Source organism: Phyllobates terribilis, unplaced genomic scaffold (assembly GCF_046119375.1).
Source record: "Phyllobates terribilis strain yellow unplaced genomic scaffold, ASM4611937v1 Scaffold_13__5_contigs__length_258822181, whole genome shotgun sequence".
NCBI classification, from domain to species: Eukaryota; Metazoa; Chordata; class Amphibia; order Anura; family Dendrobatidae; genus Phyllobates; species Phyllobates terribilis.
In genome coordinates, this window is record NW_027362773.1 from 162,643,183 (window position 1) to 162,669,023 (window position 25,841).

Below are 25,841 nucleotides of genomic sequence, written 5' to 3' on the forward strand. Positions count from 1 at the left end.
CTTCCCGACTTCAGGTTCACCATGGCATCCATTCCAGATTTCTACAGAGGGAAGAACGTCCTCATCACCGGAGCCACCGGCTTCATGGGGAAGGTTCTCCTGGAGAAGTTGCTGAGATCTTGCCCGGGGATTAGAGCCGTCTATGTGTTGGTGCGACCCAAAGCGAGCCAGAAGCCTCAGGAGCGGGTGGCAGAAATGATGAGCTGCAAGGTGGGTGCTAACAGAGAACACTAGATTGCATTTGTCTGCAGAGAGGATAAACTCTGGGGTCTCCATCGCTGGCGCATTGGGGCTCTGACGTTTTACTGCCGCTCGACCTTGAGATAATTGCACAACATATCCGTGCGTTGCTTGACATTTACACTACCGGCGAGGGCGGCCATGGTTCCCACGTGGATTTAAAGTGACACGCTCCCCTGGTAGAGACGCTTGTCTGCCTTGGTAACAGCACGAAGGGACCATGAGACTGGAAAGACGCTTTATACTCGTCATAGAGTGACTTATCCTGCTGAAGCCCCAGCAGCGCCTGCTCTCTGTCAGTGTCTGTATACAGGGCTGCTATATGTGACCGCTGCAGACAATCACTGGCCTTTAGTGGGCAAGCCGAGGTAGAGGATATGGAACCACTGAGCCCAGTGATTGGCTGCAGAGACGTTCACAGGTCGGTGTGCTGCGGGCGAGGAGGGGGGGGGAGGGCCCGGGCTGCGGCGAGGGAGGGGGGGGGGGGCCCGGGCTGCGGGAGAGGGGGGGGGGAGGGGCCCGGGCTGCGGGCGAGGAGAGGGGGGGAGGGGAGGGCCCGGGCTGCGGGCGAGGAGAGAGGGGGGGGGGCGGGCGAGGAGAGAGGGGGGGGGCCGGGCTGCAGGCGAGGAGAGGGGGGGGGAGGGCCCGGGCTGCGGGCGAGGAGAGGGGGGGGGGGGGGCCCGGGCTGCGGGCGAGGAGAGGGGGGGGGGAGGGCCCGGGCTGCGGGCGAGGAGAGGGGGGGGGGAGGGCCCGGGCTGCGGGCGAGGAGAGGGGGGGGGGAGGGCCCGGGCTGCGGGCGAGGGGGGGCCCGGGCGGAGTGCTGAGGGCGAGGGGTGGGCCGGGGGGGAGGCCCGGACAGTGTGCTGCGGGACTGGTTGCAAATCAATCGGTCTTAACTGTAGTGAAACCTTTGGGGCTGATATAATTTTCTTGTTTCGACGCCGGGTTTTGAGACAGAGCCCAGGAATAGATGTGCAAGGAACGGGACTTATATTGGACTGATGTGACCATCTCTTTGCCATTGGATCCACTTCTGGAGACCTGCATCTAAAATTGAAAGTGTGATTGCAGCGAGACCTTAGCGCAGTAGTGTGGGCGGCGAGCCTCCGGAGTCACGGTCGGGGTCCTGCTCCCTTCTTGTCTTGTGCTGATCCGGCATGAGCACAGCTTCGGCTGCTCTGATTCCTGTATGGCTCTGACTGTATCTCTGTACCTCGGCGCGGTGTGACGCCACCGTTCCAGCGTAGCGCACACGCCGCTCCGTCCTGAAGATCGAGTATTTTGTTTTTTTGCAATGAAAGTTTCAACTCTGTCCATAAACGCTTCCCGGAATATGTCACGGTGCTCCGTTCATGGGTATTAATGTTTCTGGATATGTCAGTGATGGCTTCTTTCCCTCCTTCAGCTGTTTGACCGGTTGAGAGAGGAGCAGCCGCGTTGTGCCGAGAAGCTGATTGCGGTGAGCAGTGAGCTGACGCAGCCGGAGCTGGACCTGAGCCGAGAAGACCAGGAGCTGCTGATAGACTGCATTGATATAGTGTTCCACTGTGCCGCCACCGTGCGCTTCAACGAGTCGCTCCGGTGAGTTTATTGCCACTTAAACGTGTATCCAAAGGGAGACGGGAAAGCTATTAGCTCAGGAGGCGAGGGGGCGGCCGTACCTGCCTGGGGGCGGCTGTACCCTCCTGCTGACGGCACAGCCGAGGTCTGAGCGTTGAGGAGACGGAGTGCCGGGTATATCATCATTGCTCATGTCATTACATCCCCAGGAGAAGGGCAGGGTTGTCCAGGGGGCATTTCATTTCTTCTACTAATAAACCCAGTGTTGTTCCTGCAATTGCCGACCTGGACGTGATTCATGCTGCGCAAATCACACACAGTCCGAGCCGGGGCTCGATTGCAGAGCAATTCAGAAAAAAGTCTAGTTGGTCGTTCAGTTCTGCGCTGCCCCCTTGATTGCCAGGTCTACCCAGCGCTGCCCCCTTGATTGCCAGGTCTACCCAGCGCTGCCCCCTTGATTGCCAGGTCTCTGCTATAATGAATCGCTGGTAGGAGCTGACCTGGACTCCCAGCCTTATAGTCCTATCAGAGGCTGCGGCGTTCGGGTCAGACGCGGAGCGTACTTGGCGTGTTTGACGGACGCCTGAAGGAGGACTCTGGTCTTGTCAATCTGTCTCAATAGTCAGTTGTATTTTTATGGACCTCGACGTGTCCGTGCCGCCCCGGTGTTACGGTCGGTGACTACTTGTACCTCCACCTTGATACTGTCTGCAATCACGAGCAAGAGGTTTATTATTGCTGTGTCTCGCACTTTAAGACGGCGCAGCTTCTGTGTAAGTCTCCAGCTGATATTGGCCGGCGTCTCCACATACAGTGAGATACGTCATGGTTATCAGCATCCATCTGCTCGTCCCCTCGCTGCCTGCCAGCCTCTCATCATCTCTGCGGTGGTAGAAGCCCATGGCGGCACCATCTTCCCTCGTACCCGTGTGTGCAGGCGTTCAGTGCTGAGATGTCAGATGGCTCATGGCTGGTCCCGGTCAGATGTGTCACTTCAGCTCATGTCTTCATGGCCACTGCCGTGTCAGAAGCTATTTCAGGATATTTAGTGTAAAAATGAAATCTGTGTAAGACCCCCGCTACCAAAACACTCTGGAATATGACATAACTAGGAATCGTTGTCACCAATGATATCACAGCCAGCAGTGTACAGATCCCAGGCCCAGGAGAGGCGAGAGCCGTCCTTGTGCAGCAGCATGCACGTCTGCACATCTCACTGCCAGGAGGGGCGCAGCGGACACAGCGCAGCAGCGGCCACGGCGCAGCTCACCCAAATAATGGGGAGATGTCACTTTTGACAATCTTGATTACTTATTAGGCAGCAGCCCATTCTGACATTTCTTTTTATTCGGGAACTTGCTACAGATATCTTAATTACTCATGAGAAGTAAAAGCTATGGGCACTTCTGTACATATGTACATATTTTCATTTGCTTCCTAAATACTCTCAATTTTGTATCTATATGGTCTTCCCCACTACTCTCATTTAGTAGAGGCAGCAGCAGATCAGTGTGGAGAGGCAGGAAAGCATCCAAGTCTTCAGGAAAGGCAGGACACACAGACCTCACATCCAGCCTGTATTACCGGGAGGGACATGCAGACCTCACATCCAGCCTGTATTACCGGAAGGGACATGCAGACCTCACATCCAGCCTGTATTACCGGGAGGGACACGCAGACCTCACATCCAGCCTGTATTACTGGGAGGGACACGCAGACCTCACATCCAGCCTGTATTACTGGGAGGGACACGCAGACCTCACATCCAGCCTGTATTACTGGGAGGGACACGCAGACCTCACATCCAGCCTGTATTACTGGGAGGGACACGCAGACCTCACATCCAGCCTGTATTACTGGGAGGGACACGCAGACCTCACATCCAGCCTGTATTACTGGGAGGGACACGCAGACCTCACATCCAGCCTATATTACTGGGAGGGACACGCAGACCTCACATCCAGCCTATATTACTGGGAGGGACACACAGACCTCACATCCAGCCTATATTACTGGGAGGGACACACAGACCTCACATCCAGCCTGTATTACCGGGATGGACATGCAGACCTCACATCCAGCCTGTATTACCGGGAGGGACATGCAGACCTCACATCCAGCCTATATTACTGGGAGGGACACACAGACCTCACATCCAGCCTATATTACTGGGAGGGACACACAGACCTCACATCCAGCCTATATTACTGGGAGGGACACGCAGACCTCACATCCAGCCTGTATTACCGGGAGCGGGACACACATAGGTGACTCCTTTTGACACTGCTGGATTGAACATGTTGCACCTAAACATTAGGAAAGAAAGGATTTCTTTTTCTTCATGGAGGATAATCTTGCTGTTTGTACTGTACATATCGGAGATCCTGCAGAACCAGATTTACTGTGTGAAAGGGAAGGAAAGTTTTGTCTTGATAAGATGCTGCGGAGATTAGTCGGCAGCCGCTGGGTCCAAGCGAGGTCACGGAGGCCTCCAGATGACATTGATGCTGACGCTCTGATCCCCGGTAATGGAGGATAATGCAGAAATAGGCCAAGTATAGAGGGACACTGAGACGGGAGGGTAGGCCGCCCCGCGCTCCACCGCCCCGCGCTCCACCGCTGGCACTCAGGATTATTTCGTGGCTGTTCTAACCCACTTCTGTTATCTTCAGTTTCACTTTATTTTTTCTGTTGTAATCCTTACATTTCTGTTATGACCCCCCCCCCCCCCCCCCCTGCTGATCTGATATTAGTGACCTCCGTCCTCTACAAGCCCTTTAACCCCTTCCCGACATGTGACGTACCCGGTGCCGGTGTGTGGAGCGGGCTCAGGAGCGGTGGCACCGCCAGCATCTGCTGTAACTGCAGCTGATCTCCGACCGCTGCTGGTAATCTCTGACAGACCGCTGCCAGGGTGCCCCCGAGGCCTGCGGATAGAACCCATGGCGGCCATGTTTGTACTCCTGTAAAGTCTGTACTGATGCCTGTTTTCTGTCCCTTCCAGTGATGCCATGCAGCTGAACGTCATCGCCACGCAGCAGCTGTTACATCTCGCCCAGAGGATGAAGAAACTGGAAGTTTTCATTCACGTATCCACCGCATACGCCAACTGCAACCGGAAGCACATTGAGGAACTCGTGTACCCTCCCCCCGTGGATCCGAGGAAGCTCATAGAGTCCCTGGAGTAAGTGTTGTGCATCATCTGGCTCGTGACAGTGTGTCAGTGCAGTGAGATTTCCCATAAAACCTGCGTTGTGCTGTGACCTGCCAGCGTGCCCGATATACACTGCATGGAGCAGTGCGCCCCCCACAGACCCCTTGCAGCCCATCCGTGGAGCGGTGCGCCGCCCCCTACCCCCCTTGCAGCCCATCCGTGGAGCGGTGCGCCGCCCCCTACCCCCCTTGCAGCCCATCCGTGGAGCGGTGCGCCGCCCCACTACCCCCTTGCAGCCCATCCGTGGAGCGGTGCGCCGCCCCACTACCCCCTTGCAGCCCATCCGTGGAGCGGTGCGCCGCCCCCTACCCCCTTGCAGCCCATCCGTGGAGCCGCCCCCCTTGCAGCCCATCCGTGGAGCGGTGCGCCGCCCCCCACAGACCCCTTGCAGCCCATCCGTGGAGCGGTGCGCCGCCCCCTACCCCCCCTTGCAGCCCATCCGTGGAGCGGTGCGCCGCCCCCTACCCCCCTTTGCAGCCCATCCGTGGAGCGGTGCGCCGCCCCCTACCCCCCCTTGCAGCCCATCCGTGGAGCCGCCCCCTACCCCCCTTGCAGCCCATCCGTGGAGCGGTGCGCCGCCCCCCACAGACCCCTTGCAGCCCATCCGTGGAGCGGTGCGCCGCCCCCTACCCCCCTTTGCAGCCCATCCGTGGAGCGGTGCGCCGCCCCCTACCCCCCTTTGCAGCCCATCCGCTGCCCGTCTGTGGAAGGCTTTTTATGATCGCCGTTGCCGCCATACAGTGAAGGTGACTCCTCAAGGTAATTGTATGATGAGAACTTCGTGGCTCCTCATCTTGGTGCCAAGGAGGATTAATCCTGGGCCGCGGATGGGTGAGAAGCCGACGTCGGCCCGTCTATAATTACTGCTCTCAGGATATAAATACCTGCCCGGGCAGAGGAGATGGTGCAGGGGGTCCGATGCCACCGTCCAGGGGTCGCTGTGCTCTGGGGGGATATTCTGTTTGGCTTTAGGATTTGCATTTGGAGGGTTTTTGCAGTTTATATTCATTCTTTTGTAATCCTTACATTTTCGCATCTGGCACTTCCTTTCTTGCTAATCGGCAGGCGGCCGTCACTGACGACCCATCTCTCCTGCAGTCTCACAATATCGTTTTGTAGGGTTTTTCCCAAAATGTATCCTCCATCTCCTGAGACCCTGAGGCTCTAATAATGTCGTGGTGGCCACGTGTGCAGACCACCTCTATCGCTGCGCCCTGCCTGTGCAGCCCCCATTCACACGCGACATATTGGAGCCCTGTTCTTGTGAGTCCCACCAACCTGCAAGTTATTACTGGTCTCTGCTTCATCTTCTGGCCAAACGGGCTTGTGACCGCTGCAGCCAGTCGCTGGATGTGCTTACCACTGCAGCCTGTGATTGGCTGGAAGAGGAGTCACGGAGACCGGCAGTGACCTGGGCCGCGCTGGAGAGGAGTAAGCTGATTATACGGTATTATTTTTACTGCATCCTGGATGTTTTTTTTAGGGGTGGACGCCCCGATAACCACAGGGTAAATCACAAATGTCCTGAAAGCGATGCAACCTTCCCCTTGTAACAGCGGGTGTAGACCGCCCCGGGGCGGCCGTGAGGCGGCGGCAGCTTGTAATTCTGCATCTTTTTGCTCGGAGGTCCTTCAGCCCAGCCCTGCAGTGACCTTTATTCTGTATGTGGCGGCCTGACCCGTGTGACCGCTGCGGGAGCGTCGCGGGGTGTAGCCGCAGCTGCGTGTTTGCTCAGCGCTGATTGACGAGGAGACTTTCCTGTTATTACTCGTCAGTAATAAAGGCTTCACACCTTCACCTCCCGATTTACAGGCTCCGGTTACTCCAGAAATCCTGGCCGTGGGGTTTGCAAACTTCCCTGGTTATTGCTGAGTTACCAAGTTAAACACCGGAAAAATCTGTCTCCACAAATGTCCTACATGTTTTATAATGTCGGGTTTTATCTTTGTTATGCTGCTTTTTATACGTCTTGCATTTTTTAACATTTAATATATAGATATAATTACAATTTTTATTTTCTTGCGCACATATCCCAAGTAAGAGTAAGGGCACACGGTGTCTTGTCTTTTTTAGACGCCAGCGTACCCGCCATATCTTGCTATGAGAAGACTATTCAGGAAAATGCCGGCAGTGTAATCGCATTGTCGCTGATCTGCACGGTGTATACGGGGATCGGGAAGGCAGGGGCGGTAATAAGTGGTTTCTGCCTTCCCTGTGAGGAGTCCGGCTGTCCCTGACAGTCACATAGAGAATGAATGGAGGGTCTGCGGGCGTGATAGTCTGCGGCGTGATCGTCCGCCGCAGTCTTTCAGCAACAATCTGCTCTATCCTGGCGATGGCTTCCGCTTACTGGAATACCCCTTTAAGACGTTCAGCGTTCACAGGGGGTTAATGAGTCTTCTGGCGGTGACTCCTCCAGAGGTAAGTGGTTGTGCCGCACTTCTGACCAATGTCCGTCCGTTCGCAGATGGATGGAGGACGGCCTGGTGAACGACATCACCCCGAAACTCATAGGGGACCGGCCAAACACCTACACCTACACCAAGGCCCTGGCGGAATACATAGTCCAGCAAGAAGGCAGCAAGCTGAACATCGCCATCGTCAGGCCCTCCATCGTCGGTGCCAGCTGGAAGGAACCATTTCCCGTAAGTAGAACAATGCCGTGGTTAACCCTTGCTTAGACAGGTGCGAGATGTCGGACTCGTTAAGTCTGGTCAATCATTGACTTTCTTACCCCCGCCCGGCCTTGAGTTCGTCCTCTTTTCTTATCCGTGCGGCAATTTGTGTACAAAAGTCAGAAAACATTTGTGCAGCTCATTATGAGCGATCGTAAACTGCAGTTCCTGCGAGGAAGCGGGCGGCAGGCTACCTGGGAAGCGCAGACCGCCGGGTGTGCAGGGTCCGCCGCACGGCGTCACGTCTGCTGCTGTTTTTTTGGGTCCCTCTTGTACCGATGTAAGCGTCGTGCCGTATAAAACTTCCTGACGGGACCCGATGCTCCTCCAACCCCGTGTACATAACTTACAGCAGATATCTGCCGCACACGTGTCAGATCCGTGGACACTTTGGGTTTTATTTCGGGACGTTTTCTTTAGTATATGTGCTGATTATTATAGCCTTAAAGGGACAGTAACCCTGGAAATGAATGTGTAAATGAGTAAAGTATACATTTGCTGTGATTCTGATGAGCGTCCAACATTGAACTCTTCTTTCTTCTCCGCAGGGCTGGATCGATAATTTCAATGGTCCAAGTGGTCTTTTCATTGCTGTAAGTAGTCAGTCAAGCCCCCCTTCCTGAAGGGCACAAGGATCACATCACAATATTAAAGGGGGTATTCTGGTCAGACTGTGACTAAAGGGTCTTAGAAGGGCTTTATTTACTCCTCTGGAAGATTGATGTTCCCCCCAAATGTGGTGATCCATCGGGGTTCCAGCAGTCGATCCTCCGTCCGATCTAGTGTTTATCCAGCGGAGAAGTGATAAATGCTTCTGGCTAGAATACCCCTTTACATGAGGAATAACAGTGCAGCTGTAAATTGTGAGATTGAGTATTTGGAAAAGCGGTGGCATCCCCACCAAGGCTGCTGCTGGTAAAGCGGGTGGCTCCCATCTGTCCTGGGGTCCTAAATGGCAAATCTGACGAGATTAATCCGGAAAAGAACCAATGGGGGAATGGGGATAGTGTGGAAACGGACCTCCCCCCTAATCAGAACGCTTTAAATATCGCCAGCATGTAAGTGGTTAACCACAGCGATGGCAGCCGCCTTGTTTCCTCGCTTACTTTCTCCTTACGTCAGACCCAGGAAGGGTTAAATCAATGAGTCTTGGGTTGTGACTGATTCATCCCAGGGGGGCAATTACCTAAATGGCTTCAGCAGTAGGAAGCGATGTACATTACTAGACTGGTTTCATCGATTTTCTTAACGCTTCTCCCATTCATTGCTGTCATTTTTTTCAGGCAGGAAAGGGAATCCTCCGCACCATGAGAGCTTCCAACAACGCCGTGGCCGACCTCATCCCTGTGGATGTGGTCGTGAACACCACGGTGGCGGCGGCCTGGTACTCGGGAGTGAATAGGTACAGCAGGTGACACCGCTTCTCTGTCCGTAGCCCCAGACCCGGCTCTCATGGCCAGCGTCTTAACTTCTCCTCCTCTTCTTCATTCTCAGGCCTAAAAACATCATCGTGTACAACTGCACGACCGGAGGAACCAATCCCTTCCACTGGGGTGAAGTCGGTATGAGCGCTTCCCTTTAGTCCCAGCTTATTGCGGTATATCGCTGGCAGGGTAGTGGCGTAGCGCAGTCCTGCAGCTGCTCCTCCGGATTTTTTTTTGCAGGGCAGCCGGTAGATAAGGAATGCACTTGCTTATGTGCTACGTTCTTATTTATTATTATTTTATTTTATTTTTTTAAGCTTATTTTAGCTCGGCATGACTTCTGACTTTTGTAGGATTTTGCATTACTTGAATATAGTTTTGTGCAGGAATGAAGTTTTTAATTTTTTATGTTCTTCGGATAGTGATAAGAATGGATGTCTCTGGTGATCCGTGAATCTCAGGGACCTGACGACTGTTTTTTGCATCAATTTGGTTTTTATCTAAATTTGTTTTCCTCTTGTTGGAAGGGACCTGGGCTAATAGATTATCCGCTGGTGACCCATAGACTATAGTAAGATTTAAAGGGGGGGGGGACCCACAGTTAAAGGCCTGTCCCTTTCAGGAGTGTTGTCTCTTACCTATGGGCTTTTCATGGTAAATCACCTTTTAGAGCGAAGTCTCGTCCGCAGACATTTTTTACTTTTTAAGGGAAACTCCGGGGGAGTTGGGTTCCTTCAAGCATCCGGAGTTCTCTGCTAATGAAGGTGAATAGCAGATTCTGGCTGTATCCAGAATCCAGGTGGGGGGCACGTTGCAGACTGGACCGGGTATGTTCGAAAGAGGAGGTAAGGGTCTCCCCTCAAGGAAGCCAATACACTTTAGAAAAAGGTCGGCCAAACCTATCGATTGTTTCCCAGCCTGTTGACTTGTACTTTCCCAATGGATCTATCCATTGATTAAAGGCCAGGTGTTATCCCATAGTCATAGATCACTGGGGGTCTTACTGCTGGGACCCCCGTGTATCCCAAGAATATGCATTCCTGCACAGGACTGGTGGAGTTAGAGGAGCTCCTTACTCAGCTTTGAATGGATGGAATGGTGCCATGGTGGGCAGTTTAGTCTGAGAGCCCTGTTCTAGGGATCGGGGGGGCTCCCAGCAGTTGCATCCCCAGAAGTTCTCTGGATCGGGGGGGCTCCCAGCAGTTGCATCCCCAGTCGTTCTTGGGATCGAGGGGCTCCCAGCAGTTGCATCCCCAGTAGTTCTTGGGTTTGGGGGGGCTCCCAGCAGTTGCATCCCCAGTCGTTCGCTGGATCGAGGGGCTCCCAGCAGTTGCATCCCCAGTAGTTCTTGGGTTTGGGGGGGCTCCCAGCAGTTGCATCCCCAGTAGTTCTTGGGATCGGGGGGGCTCCCAGCAGCAGTTGCATCCCCAGTCGTTCTTGGGATCGAGGGGCTCCCAGCACCCATATCTCCTAGAGGAGATTTTAGAGGCTGGACCCACTGGGATCCCTTAAGGCTGGATTTGGATCTGTTTGTTGCGGTCTGAGCCCTGACCATGGTGCACGGAGCGGCCACAGGTCTCCTGACCCCCCAACTCTGCAGCCTCCTATTTGTCCCTGCTCGGAGCGTGACGAGCAGATGTGGCCTCTTAGAGCGCGTACCCCATTATAATGTATTAGCCCACGTGCTTGCCCACACATAGTACCTGTGTCCGGCACACATGCCGCCGCTTCACTTCGACACACGGAGACATTCATGTTATCACATTTCCAGGAATCTAATGACCTTTTTCATTTTATAGCCTTTTTTTTTTTTTTTTTTTTAATAAAAATTCGATGTTTTACCATTTTTTTTTTTTTTAATTTTATCTTTACATTTTAAAATGCTGAAATCCAAACTAATTTTTCACAAGAGGTGGCACGAGATGAAACGTGGTGAATGGCTTCACCGGAGGTGGATTATTGGTATTTTTATATTGAGCATCTTGCAGCACATTTTCCCCCTAAAAATCCAATCCTAAAATGAAAAAATGAATTTATAACCAATTTTAATTTATTTATTATTTATTTATTTTTTTTTTTTTAGGGGAAAATGTTCTGACTCGAGATAAAATATTGGGAAGTGGGTTTTTAAGAGGAACAGAAAAAAAGTAGGGGAACCCAGATGGAGAGAAGGGCGCCAAACTGCTCCGTCCTTGGCGCGGCCGCGTAGTCGCGGTCACGCGTTGCCCAGCGTAGCCGGGGGTAGGCAGCGGACTTGGCATGCTCCCCTCCCCCCCTTCCACCCGTAGTTGTGATGTCTTTATGGTTTTCTGTCGCCGGTCATTACGCGGTTAAGCTATTGAACAACTTTTCTTTCTCAGAATACCATGTAATTTCCACTTTCAAGAGGAATCCTCTCGAACAGGCCTTCAGACGGCCCAATGTAAATCTAACCTCCAATCACCTATTATATCACTATTGGATTGCTGTAAGCCATAAGGCCCCAGCATTCCTGTATGATATCTACCTCAGGATTACTGGAAGAAGCCCAAGGTAATGGTGGATCGCTCTGTGATTTTTTTTCTGTTCCTCTTACATGTCAAGCGCCAGTGACTGACCGCGAATCGAGCTCTCGGCCGATGGCCGTCTGCTGTCCGCGAAGCATGCGTCCGCCTAACCCAGTACTAACCACGTGGATGGGACACCCGCACCGGACGCCCCGCCGGCCGAGACATTACTGGATCAACGTGCCCCAATCCTCCTATAGATCGGACACCCCGGGGTCTTATTGGGCGCCAAATTCTAATATTTGGGGGGGTTTCAAGTGCGATTTAGGGGCTTTTTAGCTCCCAAACACAAGGGCGCACCTTTATCCTTCTCCTTCACATGTTGATCCACTAAGTCGTCTCCCGCCTGTACATTAAAGGGAATGCACCCGCGAGCCTGAGGATGGACGTCTGGTTTAATTCTTGTTCATCTTTGCTTTCTGTCACCCTCAGTATTCCTTGCTCCTTGGGAATGCGGGCGACACACAGTATAGAAATGCTGGGGGGTCCCAGCCTTCCCCCTATAGTAAATACCTGTTCTGCAGGAAAACTTGCCGTAGAGTGTTTTGTATCATAATATTCATCCTGAGCCTCCTGGTTCATGACTATAAGGCTAGAATTAATTTACCGTGATACAAAGGAGAGCAGCAATGGGGGGAGAGGATCTGAGGTTACCCCTTATTTGCTAGTGAGGGTCCTTGAATCGGATCACTTGGGGGCTCGTGTGCTTCTTAGGAAGGGCGGGAGCGCACGGCTGGGGCCGTTTTTTTGGGGGGGCGCACGGCTGGGGCCTTATTTTTGGGGGGGCGCACGGCTGGGGCCTTATTTTTGGGGGGGCGCACGGCTGGGGCCTTATTTTTGGGGGGGCGCACGGCTGGGGCCTTATTTTTGGGGGGGCGCACGGCTGGGGCCTTATTTTTTGGGGGCGCACGGCTGGGGCCGTTTTTTTTGGGGGCGCACGGCCGGGGCCGTTTTTTTTTTTCGGGAGCTCACTGCTGGGGCCGGTTTTGCAGAAGCGCACCGCCACTCTGCAGCAGGAGGCAGAGATGCAAGTCGCTCCTGATAATGAAATATGACACAACCCCTTTTAAGTGCAGGTTCACTGTGGTGGTGAAGTGCACACAGCTTTTCCCCCTGGGCCATATAGAAGTGACGTTTGTTACCCGGACCCCCGGCGAGTGCCGTCCTCGGTAATTCAGATCCTACACAGTGACATCTCGCCGGTTGACGGCAGAGCAAGGTGCACTGGAATTGGAGGAGACGTCCATCCTCAGGCGGCTCATTCCCTTTAAGAAGGCGTCCTTCTAATGCATCACTGTATGACTATTGTGTTTAGTCCCAGACTGTCTACGTGTTCTCACTGCATCTGATCCTTATTTCTCCTACAGAATATTATGTAAATGTTTCCTTCAAGATGAATCCTTTAGAACAGGCCCTCAGGCGCCCCAATGTTAACCTTCGAAACAACCCCCTTTTGCACCATTACTGGACGGCTGTCAGTCATATAGTTCCCGCAGTGTTGTATGATGCTATTCTCAGGTTGACAGGTCAGAAACCCTGGTAAGGAGGTTGCATTTAAAACTAGGAGGTGCTGTTATCCTGGTGAAGGCGTGCGGAGAAGACGCAGGCTCAATGGCAAAGAAAAAAAAAAAATACAAAAAAGTGACACCTTTTTTTGTAACAAGCCAATATTGCTGCCCTCGAAGGGTTAATACCGGCGCTTCTCAAACTTTCTTCTGCCCCCAGTGTCCCCTGAACCCGGCATAACTTTACAACACGCCAAAAACCAGAGCAGCATAAAGCAATTGTATGACCACGGCAGCCGGGGGGGCGCCGCAGTTTGAGAAGCGCCGGTGTATACCTCATCTCCCCATTACGTCACCATTATTTTCCTGCCGCCTCCCTCTGTGTCTTTGCTTCTTTTTCTCGCCCGCTCTTGTAATCTGCCTTGGTTGCTCCCCTCTGCCTTTTTTACCTTTCCTGCCTGGAAGCCCCTCAGTTTATTTATTTATTTTTATTTTTTTAACCCTCCATCCCTTTGTGCAAGATTCTCCACTGACCGATGGATTGGAGCACAACTATAATGCAATATGCTGAAATCGTCCACATAATGTGTCCCTGCCGTAGGGAAAGCAAAAATGCTGCATCATCTGGGGAAACCCTCTTTTGTGCTACAGGAAGGACCGGTCCTTCTCGGCAGCGCAGGACTCGTGCTGCCGAGATCAATGGAACTGATCGTAGAGCGCGGTCTTCCTGTATAACCAGGATATCAAACGACCGCCGACATTTAATGGTCATTTAACCCTTTAAGAACGCAGCCTAATTTTTTTCTTTGTTTTTTTTTTCTTCTTTTTCAGATCGCTATAACTTTTTTGTTTATTTTTTATTTATTTTTTTATTTTTGCACGGACGCAGCCATGCGAGGGCTTTTTTTTTTATTTTTTTTTTGCAGGGCGATTTGTCGTTTTAAATGAAAACATTTCATTTTACCGTATAGAGTAAGGGGAAAATTGCAAAAAAAAAAAAAAAAAAAAAAAAATTAAAAGCGCTGTGAAAATGGTGGGAAAAAAAACCCCAAACATTTCTGTAATTGTTTTTGGGTTTCATTTTTGCAGAGATCATTTTGCAGTAAAAATGACCTGGAAACATGATTCTATATGTCAGTCCTATTACGGAGATACTAAATATATTGTGTTTTTTTATCATTATTTTATTGGTTTAAAAAAAATCAGCTTTTTGTTAAAAAAAAAAAAAAAAAAAAAAAAAGAGTAATTTTATATTTTGCCTGGATGTAGTGATACCAAGCACCTATACATTTATTTTACATTTTCGTATTAACTGGGAAAAAAGGGGGTGATTAGATTATATTCTTTTTTTTTTTTTTTTTTTTCTTTTCCCTCTTTTTTTTTTTTTAATTAAGGGGCTTGATTTTGCAATTGTTTGATTGCATGTTTTATATACAACGGCACCACAGTAGATGAACCTCTTTAAAATGGAGTTGTCTTGAGTAGAGCCGTCCAGAGAGCTGTTTCAGCACGAGAAAGTATCTCTGACAAGAGGGCAACTCAGATTATGGAGAATGTTAACCCTGAATCATTAGCAGAACAAAGAAGATTAATGTTGTGATAGATTAGGAGGAGATGTAGGGCTGTGCAGCATGGTGGAGAGGATGGGTAGGTGGTAGACATGAGGAGGAGATGTAGGGCTGTGCAGCACTGTGGAGAGGATGGGTAGGTGTTAGATGAGATGTAGGGCTATGCAGCGAGGACGGGTAGGTGGTAGACAGATAAGGAGATGTAGGACAGTGCAGCACTGTGGAGAGGATGGGCAGGTGGTAGACAGATAAGGAGATGTAGGACAGTGCAGCACTGGAGAGGACTGGTAGGTGGTAGACATAAGGAGATGTAGGGCGGTGCAGCACTGTGGAGAGGACAGGTAGGTGGTAGACAGATGAGGAGGAGATGTAGGGCGGTGCAGCTTTGTGGAGAAGGTGGGTAGGGTGGTAGACAGATGAGGAGATGTAGGGCAGTGCAGCACTGTGGAGAGGACGGGTAGGGTGGTAGACAGATGAGGAGGAGATGTAGGGCGGTGCAGCTTTGTGGAGAAGGTGGGTAGGGTGGTAGACAGATGAGGAGATGTAGGGCAGTGCAGCACTGTGGAGAGGACGGGTAGGGTTGTAGACAGATGAGGAGGAGATGTAGGGCGGTGCAGCTTTGTGGAGAAGGTGGGTAGGGTGGTAGACAGATGAGGAGATGTAGGGCAGTGCAGCACTGTGGAGAGGACGGGTAGGGTTGTAGACAGATGAGGAGGAGATGTAGGGCGGTGCAGCTTTGTGGAGAAGGTGGGTAGGGTGGTAGACAGATGAGGAGATGTAGGGCAGTGCAGCACGGTGGAGAGGACAGGTAGGTGGTAGACAGATGAGGAGGAGATGTAGGGCGGTGCAGCTTTGTGGAGAAGGTGGGTAGGGTGGTAGACAGATAAGGAGATGTAGTGCAGTGCAGCACTGTGGAGAGGACGGGTAGGGTTGTAGACAGATGAGATGTAGGGCAGTGCAGCACTGTGGAGAGGACAGGTAGGGTGGTAGACAGATGAGGAGATGTAGGGCAGTGCAGCACGGTGGAGAGGACAGGTAGGGTGGTAGACAGATGAGGAGGAGATGTAGGGCAGTGCAGCACTGTGGAGAGGACGGGTAGGGTAGACAGAGATGAGGTAGACAGAGATGAGGAGGAGATGTAGGGCGGTGTAGCGCTGTGCTGAGGACAGAGGATGGGTAGGGTGGTAGACAGATGAGATGATGTAGGGTGGTGCAGTATCCAGAGCTTTGTGGCTGATTGCGATGAGGTCTTCTGTATGTTTCGGATGGGTAACCAGTGCAATGACTGGCACAGAGTGGAGGCATCACTGTAGCAGCTGGACAGATATGACCCTGACTGCTGCATGCAGGATTGATTAGATAGAGGAGGGTTTGAGAGGACGACTGATTAATAGTGCGTTGTATTGGTCAAGTGGATGAACCTGCCCTGTAAAGTGTTGCATTGTAGAGCCCCAAACCGTCTCCGCTTCTTTCCCTCGCTTACATGGTCTGCATCTGCTGGAGGAGCCTGGACGGCCGGCTGGAGAAGGGACTGGCCAGTGAACCGTGGTCTGTCTTCTCCCCTGCTGATAACCGGACGAGCGCCTTCATGTTGCTGGCCGATGTCTGCACACTCGATCCTCATGTGGTTCTCATTGGATTCCCCCACATTGGAGCCAGACCACCACCATGTTGTTTTTTTTTTTTCTTTTACTTCTCTTCGTTCTTGTTGCTCGCAGAGTTTGTTTTCAGCACGAGAACCGTTCAGAGGTGCAGTACGTGAACGTTTGTTCCCCAATTACCCACCTAACCGGCTAATTCCACCCTCCTTGCCTCTATTGCCATCAAGCCTGTCACTTTTCTCTGCATTAAGCTGTTACCGATATGAAAAGTTTGCAGTAAATTCTGCGTTTTGTGCATTTTTTTTTTTTTTTTTGCCTATATGCTTTTATCATCTTTCAGTCATTTTATATATTTTAGGGGTAAAGTTTAAACCTTACTGAGAATGTTTTTGTGTGTGTGTGATCCTATAGATATAGAATGCCTGAAAGTCTTCGGTTTGGCGGTGTGGATCACTGACTCTCTTTCCTCGTAGCTCTTCGGGCTCTTTCACACGTGTCGCTTTGATGCAGTTTTTTGGCTTTGGTTTCCTCCTGCCTTTCTATCAGGACGGCTCGTGTGAAGGCCTCCTCTCGTTGTATATGCACTGATTATCCACACTTTGCAATGCTCTATGTTCTCGCTGACGATGCCCGAGATGGTTGACATCCATTCCCAGTATTGCATCCTAATGATGTCCTAGCTGTGTTGTCCCAGAATCACCCCCAGTCCTGTCCGTCTGTAAGAACACAAGCACGCACCCCCTCCTCCTCCTCCATGTTTCCTCTCCGCCTCGTCCGCTCCTGCAGCCTCCTCCGACATTTGCTTTAAATAGGATCCTCCTAAGACAGCTGAGCATTCCTGATGGCCGCTGATGCATGGCCGGGACCCCGCAGCGCTGACTCTGCACTGTTCTCCCCCCTGCTGTAAGGCTCTTTCAGTAGTTCGGTCGCTGCCGGTCACCTGCCTAATAACTAGCTTATTGTAGAATTTTATAAACTTGCTGTAGATGCAGTTGTAGAGATCCACATACTGCAGAGATCCACTACAGAGACCACCGATTAGACTAACTGCCACCTCCGATAATGAGTGGGATCACTAGGGGGTGCTCCCTTTATACAGAAATACATAAGATCCTGTCTGCAGCCACCACTAGGGGGAGCTCCCTGTATACAGAGATACATGATAAGATCCTGTCTGCAGCCACCACTAGGGGGAGCTCCCCGTATACAGAGATACATGATTAGATCCTGTCTGCAGCCACCACTAGGGGGAGAGCTCTGCAGCATATTGCACCTGAGCTGTTGCAGATCACAAATTCCATAATTACTGATTTTTTGTTTTGTCGCAGGCACCACAACTCTGATCATTTATTTTATTTTCTTGGCTTAAATCTAGGAAATAAATGCCTTTTAGTTCCTTAAAGAAAATGCCATTAATTCCCCCTCTGGGTTTTGAAGGCTTTTGCTGCCAAGAGATCCTGTAACAGGTTTCACTGTAATCTTCTCTGGCAGGAAAGCATTTAGGTTAAGTGCTTTATTATCAATATCCACCATCCTCCAGGCTTCAGATAAATTCTGCACTCGCCATTAAATCCCCTGATGTCGGGATGTCAAGAACCCAAAACACTTTGTTTTCTAATCAGTCCTAAATCCAGCAGGGAAGACGCCCCCCTACCATGATCGCGCTGCCTGCTGCCGGATGTGTGGATAGCTTGCTTATTTTTGGCGAGCTATCATTAACCCCTCTGCTCATTGTTTGGTGCACATCCTGCAATAATGGGCCCCAGTTATCACATTTAGTGGTGGCTGCTCATATGACACATGTTATCTTAGAGCCCCTTAAGCCCCCAATACAAAATAGATAGCATTCTGTGACAAATGCCCTGCCAGACTGCCTTGTTCCCCTCCCTGAGGCTCTTCCTCTTTCTGTCCCCTGCTCTTCTTGATGCTGCTCCTGTGTGTCAGTTACACCCCTCAAAGCTCCTCCTTGTTGTCTATTCCCTCCCTCCTCAAGGCTCCTCCTCTCTGTCATTTACCCCTTCTCTCATCGAGGTTCCTCCTGTGTCCACCCTTCTCTCCTTGACTCTTCCTGTGTCCATTTCTCTTGGCTCCTCCCCCTCCGGTGTCCATTTCTCTTGGCTCCTCCCCCTCCGATGTCCATTTCTCTTGGCTCCCCCCCTTCCGATGTCCATTTCTCTTGGCTCCTCCTCCCCCTCCGGGGTCCATTTCTCTTGGCTCCTCCTCCCCCTCCGGGGTCCATTTCTCTTGGCTCCTCCTCCCCCTCCGGGGTCCATTTCTCTTGGCTCCTCCTCCCCCTCCGGGGTCCATTTCTCTTGGCTCCTCCTCCCCCTCAGGGGTCCATTTCTCTTGGCTCCTCCTCCCCCTCAGGGGTCCATTTCTCTTGGCTCCTCCTCCCCCTCAGGGGTCCATTTCTCTTGGCTCCTCCTCCCCCTCAGGGGTCCATTTCTCTTGGCTCCTCCTCCCCCTCAGGGGTCCATTTCTCTTGGCTCCTCCTCCTCCTGTGTCCCTCTCGCCTTCCCTTGGCTCCTCCTCTCTGTCCAGCCCCCTACCCCCTTCCTGTGTGTCCATGCCCACAGTCCTCCCCTCTCCCTTCCAGTGGCTGCTGTGCCACCACCTCTTGTCCGGAGAGCAGGGGGATGCGCTCTTTGCCCGTCTGTCTTCCCCACGTTCATTACCCCTCTGTCTTCCCCACGTTCATTACCATTTGTGCTTTTGCTTTTCTGCCTTCTCTCTTCCACTCACTCCGGTTGCTTTTATGAACTACTCGGCTTTTGGTTATTTCTATGCTCAGAATTGTAGATATTGGGGTCACCTTCCCCCCACAGATTGGCCAGAACTTGGGGGGGGTCCGTAATGACTTTTGGCTTTCTTTCTCTTGGTTAAGGATGATGAAGACGATCACTCGTCTGCACAAAGCCATGATGTTACTGGAGTATTTCACGAGTAACTCCTGGGTGTGGAGTAATGAGAACACCAACATGTTAATGGCCCAGCTCAGCCCCGAGGATAAGAAGGTGAGGGGGTCTCCTGTACGGCGGTGCTGGGGGGCAGACCTGTCACCTGGGGGTCTGTCCAGATGATCCTATCCCCGTCATTCTAGACACGTTTCCCCCATCCTGTGTCTTGCAGGTGTTTAACTTTGACGTCCGGCAGCTGCACTGGGCCGAATATATGGAAAACTATTGTATGGGAACCAAAAAGTATGTCCTGAACGAGGAGATGTCCGGCCTGCCCGCCGCCAGGAAGCACCTGAACAAGTAAGTCGCCTGCCTGCCTGCCCGGTGCCACCTAGGTCTAGGGCATCATAGTAAAGATAACAGTACCGCCCGGTAATGCTGGTAACATCAGACTACTTTGCCTAAGACTAGTTCTTACCACATTGTGCAGCGCCCCCAACAGTCAGGAACACACAGTTATCAATGTGTCCTTAAATGTCCAGGAGGAGTAACAGAGGGACAGCACCATGCACCAAATATGCTTATAACATGTGACCATTCTGTACGGACTCTATTATCCACTGAAGTCAGGAGAGCAGGTAACGGAGATCGATCAGTCGTCCCATAAACCACAACATCTATTACGTCTGCTCAGATGACAAATTTTGTCGCTGGGGCCCAAACGCTGAGAGCGAAGAACGAGAGGGTCCGAAGTCCCCCGTGACTACAGCAGAGTGACCATGTGTGACCCAGAACGCTCCAATCACTGTCTATAGGAGGTGGTCGCACACGCTCACTACCGCTCCATTCACCGTCTATAGGAGGTGGTCACACACGCTCACTACCACTCCAGTCACTGTCTATAGGAGGTGGTCACACACGCTCAGTACCGCCCCATTCACTGTCTATAGGAGGTGGTCGCACACGCTCACTACCGCTCCATTCACCGTCTATAGGAGGTGGTCACACACGCTCATTACCGCTCCAGTCACTGTCTATAGGAGGTGGTCACACACGCTCACTACCACTCCAGTCACTGTCTATAGGAGGTGGTCACACACGCTCAGTACCGCTCCATTCACTGTCTATAGGAGGTGGTCACACACGCTCAGTACCGCCCCATTCACTGTCTATAGGAGGTGGTCGCACCTTCTCACTACCGCTCCATTCACTGTCTATAGGAGGTGGTCACACACGCTCACTACCGCCCCATTCACTGTCTATAGGAGGTGGTCGCACACGCTCACTACCGCTCCATACACCGTCTATAGGAGGTGGTCACACACGCTCACTACCGCTCCATTCACCGTCTATAGGAGGTGGTCGCACACGCTCACTACGGCTCCAGTCACTGTCTATAGGAGGTGGTCGCACACGCTCACTACCGCTCCATTCACCGTCTATAGGAGGTGGTCACACACGCTCAGTACCGCTCCATTCACCGTCTATAGGAGGTGGTCGCACACGCTCACTACCGCTCCATTCACTGTCTATAGGAGGTGGTCGCACACGCTCAGTACCGCTCCATTCACCGTCTATAGGAGGTGGTCGCACACGCTCACTACGGCTCCAGTCACTGTCTATAGGAGGTGGTCGCACACGCTCACTACCGCTCCATTCACCGTCTATAGGAGGTGGTCGCACACGCTCACTACCGCTCCATTCACTGTCTATAGGAGGTGGTCGCACACGCTCACTACCACTCCAGTCACTGTCTATAGGAGGAGGTCGCACACGCTCACTACCGCTCCAGTCACTGTCTATAGGAGGTGGTCACACACGCTCACTACCGCTCCAGTCACTGTCTATAGGAGGTGGTCACACACGCTCACTACCGCCCCATTCACTGTCTATAGGAGGTGGTCGCACACGCTCACTACCGCTCCATTCACCGTCTATAGGAGGTGGTCACACACGCTCATTACCGCTCCAGTCACTGTCTATAGGAGGTGGTCGCACACGCTCACTACGGCTCCAGTCACTGTCTATAGGAGGTGGTCACACACGCTCACTACCGCTCCATTCACCGTCTATAGGAGGTGGTCGCACACGCTCGCTACCGCTCCATTCACCGTCTATAGGAGGTGGTCGCACACGCTCACTACCGCTCCAGTCACTGTCTATAGGAGGTGGTCGCACACGCTCACTACGGCTCCAGTCACTGTCTATAGGAGGTGGTCACACACGCTCACTACGGCTCCAGTCATTGTCTATAGGAGGTGGTCGCACACGCTCACTACGGCTCCATTCACCGTCTATAGGAGGTGGTCGCACACGCTCACTACGGCTCCAGTCACTGTCTATAGGAGGAGGTCACACACGCTCACTACGGCTCCATTCACCGTCTATAGGAGGTGGTCGCACATGCTCACTACGGCTCCAGTCACTGTCTATAGGAGGTGGTCACACACGCTCACTACCGCTCCATTCACCGTCTATAGGAGGTGGTCGCACACGCTCACTACGGCTCCAGTCACTGTCTATAGGAGGAGGTCACACACGCTCACTACGGCTCCATTCACCGTCTATAGGAGGTGGTCGCACACGCTCACTACCGCTCCATTCACTGTCTATAGGAGGTGGTCGCACACGCTCACTACCGCTCCATTCACCGTCTATAGGAGGTGGTCTCACATGCTCACTACCGCTCCATTCACCGTCTATAGGAGGTGGTCACACACGCTCACTACCGCTCCAGTCACTGTCTATAGGAGGTGGTCACACACGCTCAGTACCGCTCCATTCACTGTCTATAGGAGGTGGTCACACACGCTCACTACCGCTCCATTCACCGTCTATAGGAGGTGGCCACACACGCTCACTACCGCTCCATTCACCGTCTATAGGAGGTGGTCACACACGCTCACTACCGCTCCAGTCACTGTCTATAGGAGGTGGTCACACACGCTCACTACCGCTCCATTCACTGTCTATAGGAGGTGGCCACACACGCTCACTACCGCTCCATTCACTGTCTATAGGAGGTGGTCACACACGCTCACTACCGCTCCATTCACCGTCTATAGGAGGTGGTCACACACGCTCACTACCGCTCCATTCACTGTCTATAGGAGGTGGTCACACACGCTCACTACCGCTCCATTCACCGTCTATAGGAGGTGGCCACACACGCTCACTACCGCTCCATTCACCGTCTATAGGAGGTGGTCACACACGCTCACTACCGCTCCAGTCACTGTCTATAGGAGGTGGTCACACACGCTCACTACCGCTCCAGTCACTGTCTATAGGAGGTGGTCACACACGCTCACTACCGCTCCATTCACCGTCTATAGGAGGTGGTCACACACGCTCACTACCGCTCCAGTCACTGTCTATAGGAGGTGGTCACACACACTCACTACCGCTCCAGTCACTGTCTATAGGAGGTGGTCGCACACGCTCACTACCGCTCCAGTCACTGTCTATAGGAGGTGGTCGCCAGCGCTAAGTACCTCTCCAGTGCACACAGTGGGTGTCAGGACCCCCGTTCTCATGATGGTTGGGGGGGGGGGGGTGGGGAGCAGTGATCTTCCATTTCTGTTCTGTACATAGGCGATGTCTGTTGCTTTTCGGACAACCCCTTTAAGAACGTCTCCTTACCGTGCGTCCGTTTCTGCCAGTTTCTCACTACGTCTTCCCTATATTCCAGGTTAAGGAACATTCGCTACGGATTCAATACGGTCCTGGTGGTCCTCATCTGGCGCGTCTTCATCGCGCGGTCTCAGATGGCGCGGAACATCTGGTACTTTGTGGTTAGTTTGTGTTTCAAGTTTCTGTCTTACTTCCGGGCGTCCAGCACCATGAGATACTGAGGAGACGGCGCCTCGTCTGGACATCTATGCACAGCGCAGACTGCACAGACTGTATCATCCGTGTTCTCTTCACGTCGTGTACGACCATCATGATATCTGTTCTCAAAGTGTACCTTAGTAACAAACCGCACATGTCCAAGCCGCCACTGACCACAAGCCACGCTCCCCCCTGTATCACACCGGTATGTGCCACGCTTGGTGGTGGCGCCGATGGGTGCTATCATCAAGTATCTGTACTGAGCGGCGAACTAAAACTCCCAGCATAGCCAGCCCAGTGTGGGTGACAGAGGACGCCTCCGCCTTCCTGACCATGTCTGCTTTAATAAACTCTAGCCAACTCCTTAAATGTTATAACTCTGCTACATCTTACAAACTGTGTGATGGCATTCCTCTGCTGTTCCTCCTGGAAACGACGTTCTACAAAAAAGGTGAGTCCTGACCCTGGAGTATCAGACCGGGGTTGGAAATGGACTTGATTGATGAGGAACGGTAACGTCCTCGTACATCGCCAGGAGGAGTCGCAGAGGAACTGCATAATGCCGAGATGCTTCCCCCCCCCCCCGACATGACTATTTCAGCAAATATTTACACGCCCCTCGTTGTGGTGATTTTTTTTGAATGATCATTTCTTAGAATCTCTGCCGAGCCTCTGTTATTCCTCCTGGAAATAGACAACACCCCTTTGTCCTGACACCGATCGTAGGGACAAGCCTGATGCCCGGCTGTCCATGTATTAATTTCCAGCAGGAATTACAGAGGAACGTCAGATGCTTCAAAATTATTTCATGGGGGATGCAGAAGCTGTTGAGGGGGAGCGGTGGCATGCTGGGAGTTGTAGTGTCAGCAGCCGGGGGTCGGCGACCGCTGCTTTCCGTTCTCTGTAGTGACTGCGTCACTTTTGCTGCCTGTTTCATCCTTTTAATTTCTGATCTTTTTTCTTTTTATGTTTTTGTATTTTTTTTTTTTTTTAGGCTTCTGGTTTTATAACTTTATATATTTTTGCCTTTTTGTACGTTTCTCTGTCGCCTTTTTTTCCTCTCCGTCTCTTTGCACCTTGTAAGTTTAATCAAACGATCGATTGCAGTTCAGTTCCACTTGAATTTATGGGGTTGCAGTACCACGCTCAACCTGTGAGGAAGTGTGGCACTGTCCTGGAAAAAAATCTGACATTTTCATTTACTGCAAGCTTAATCCTGTGGGATAAGAAGGGAGCAGCCATGTTTTTCTGATCGTGGATTCATCTCCATACCAGTTAGCCCCTGCACTCTGTAAAACCTCATGGAAATGTAAGGATCTGTCTGTGGGGGGCTTTAGACCATCCTGGGGCCCTCATGGTAAACGGTCAGGTGTCCCTTGGGAGTGACTTGCAGAGGTCGACCCTTACCTTGTTTGTAGCAAAGCAGCATTTACACCCAGCTGTATACCCTGCGATGGTGCCGCCGTGTACAGGGACCACCCGGCTGCTCACATCAGGGGCCAAAGTTCTCATATTGTGTCCTCGACATGAGTTAGGGCCGTTTCCACCAATTTTCCAAGGATCTAAAATGAAGCATCTTTACACTAGATTTCAATAAAAAAAATCTCTCCTCTTTTAGTGTCTACAGCTCTTATCCAGGATTGTGCGTCTCCACGGTAACAGACTACAATCCGACCCTTTGTTGTCGGATCCCGCGATTGTACTTTTTTGTTCCATTTTGTTCACAATTTTTTGACTTCCTGTTGAACATTTGTTGATTGAGGCTCATTCAGACGTCGGTGCCCATCGGACCGCGGTCAGACGGGTGATGTGCGGACCCGCTGCGGCTGCTGACCGGAGCGAGACACGTCATCTATGTCTGAGGCTGTCACACTCTGGTCGGGAACCGAGGAAGAAGTCGGTGACCGATGGGAAGGTGTGACTGCCGGGTCAGACAATATACGCATGGGTTTCTGTTACCATGGAGACACATTGGTCTGTGTAGGAGCTGTATACACAACGGTTGAAGCTTTTTTTTTTTTTTTTGACTGAAACCTGCAAATTTTCCTTTTCAGTGGTGATGTTTTTGGGATAACTAAAAAGTTAATAAAGAATGGCAGCAAATGGTCCAAGGGCAGCGGAAGGGGTGTTTCATAGGGTCGGAGGTGGACATGGGTGTCCCTGCTCCCCTCTGGCCTGTGTGCGCGGGCACGGCGCCCTTTCCCCCCCGGCCTGTGTGTGTGGGTACGGACCCCCCCTTTCTCCCTGCCTGTGTGTGTGTGTGTGTACACCCCCCCCCCCCCCCCCTTTCCGGCCTATGTGTGTGGGCACGTCGCCCCCCTCCCCGTGTGTGTGGGCACGTCGCCCCCCTCCCCGTGTGTGTGGGCACGTCGCCCCCCTCCCCGTGTGTGTGGGCACGTCGCCCCCCTCCCCGTGTGTGTGGGCACGTCGCCCCCCTCCCCGTGTGTGTGGGCACGTCGCCCCCCTCCCCGTGTGTGTGGGCACGTCGCCCCCCTCCCCGTGTGTGTGGGCACGTCGCCCCCCTCCCCGTGTGTGTGGGCACGTCGCCCCCCTCCCCGTGTGTGTGGGCACGTCGCCCCCCTCCCCGTGTGTGTGGGCACGTCGCCCCCCTCCCCGTGTGTGTGGGCACGTCGCCCCCCTCCCCGTGTGTGTGGGCACGTCGCCCTCCCTCCCCGTGTGTGTGGGCACGTCGCCCTCCCTCCCCGTGTGTGTGGGCACGTCGCCCTCCTCCCCGTGTGTGTGGGCACGTCGCCCCCCTCCCCGTGTGTGTGGGCACGTCG

General features: G+C 52.4%; 1 protein-coding gene across 4 annotated transcripts in view; it reads left to right on the forward strand.

Annotated features, from left to right (window-relative positions):
• FAR1 (fatty acyl-CoA reductase 1) overlaps positions 1-23,430 on the forward strand; it is a 37,704-nt gene extending 14,274 nt beyond the window's left edge. The window contains exons 2-12 of one of the 4 annotated variants that reach the window (XM_073658990.1): positions 15-210; positions 1,646-1,821; positions 4,805-4,984; positions 7,482-7,659; positions 8,238-8,282; positions 8,973-9,100; positions 9,184-9,251; positions 11,474-11,645; positions 19,218-19,347; positions 19,463-19,590; positions 22,922-23,430. In XM_073658990.1, coding sequence (XP_073515091.1) covers positions 22-210; positions 1,646-1,821; positions 4,805-4,984; positions 7,482-7,659; positions 8,238-8,282; positions 8,973-9,100; positions 9,184-9,251; positions 11,474-11,645; positions 19,218-19,347; positions 19,463-19,590; positions 22,922-23,084 — 1,557 coding nt within the window. In that variant the 5' untranslated portion in view covers positions 15-21 and the 3' untranslated portion in view covers positions 23,085-23,430. Of the gene's footprint in view, positions 1-14; positions 211-1,645; positions 1,822-4,804; positions 4,985-7,481; positions 7,660-8,237; positions 8,283-8,972; positions 9,101-9,183; positions 9,252-11,473; positions 11,646-13,026; positions 13,199-19,217; positions 19,348-19,462; positions 19,591-22,921 lie in introns of all 4 variants that reach the window. The other 3 variants (XM_073658991.1, XM_073658992.1, XM_073658993.1) reach the window with 3 other exon arrangements.
• Positions 23,431-25,841: the final 2,411 nt, after the last annotated feature.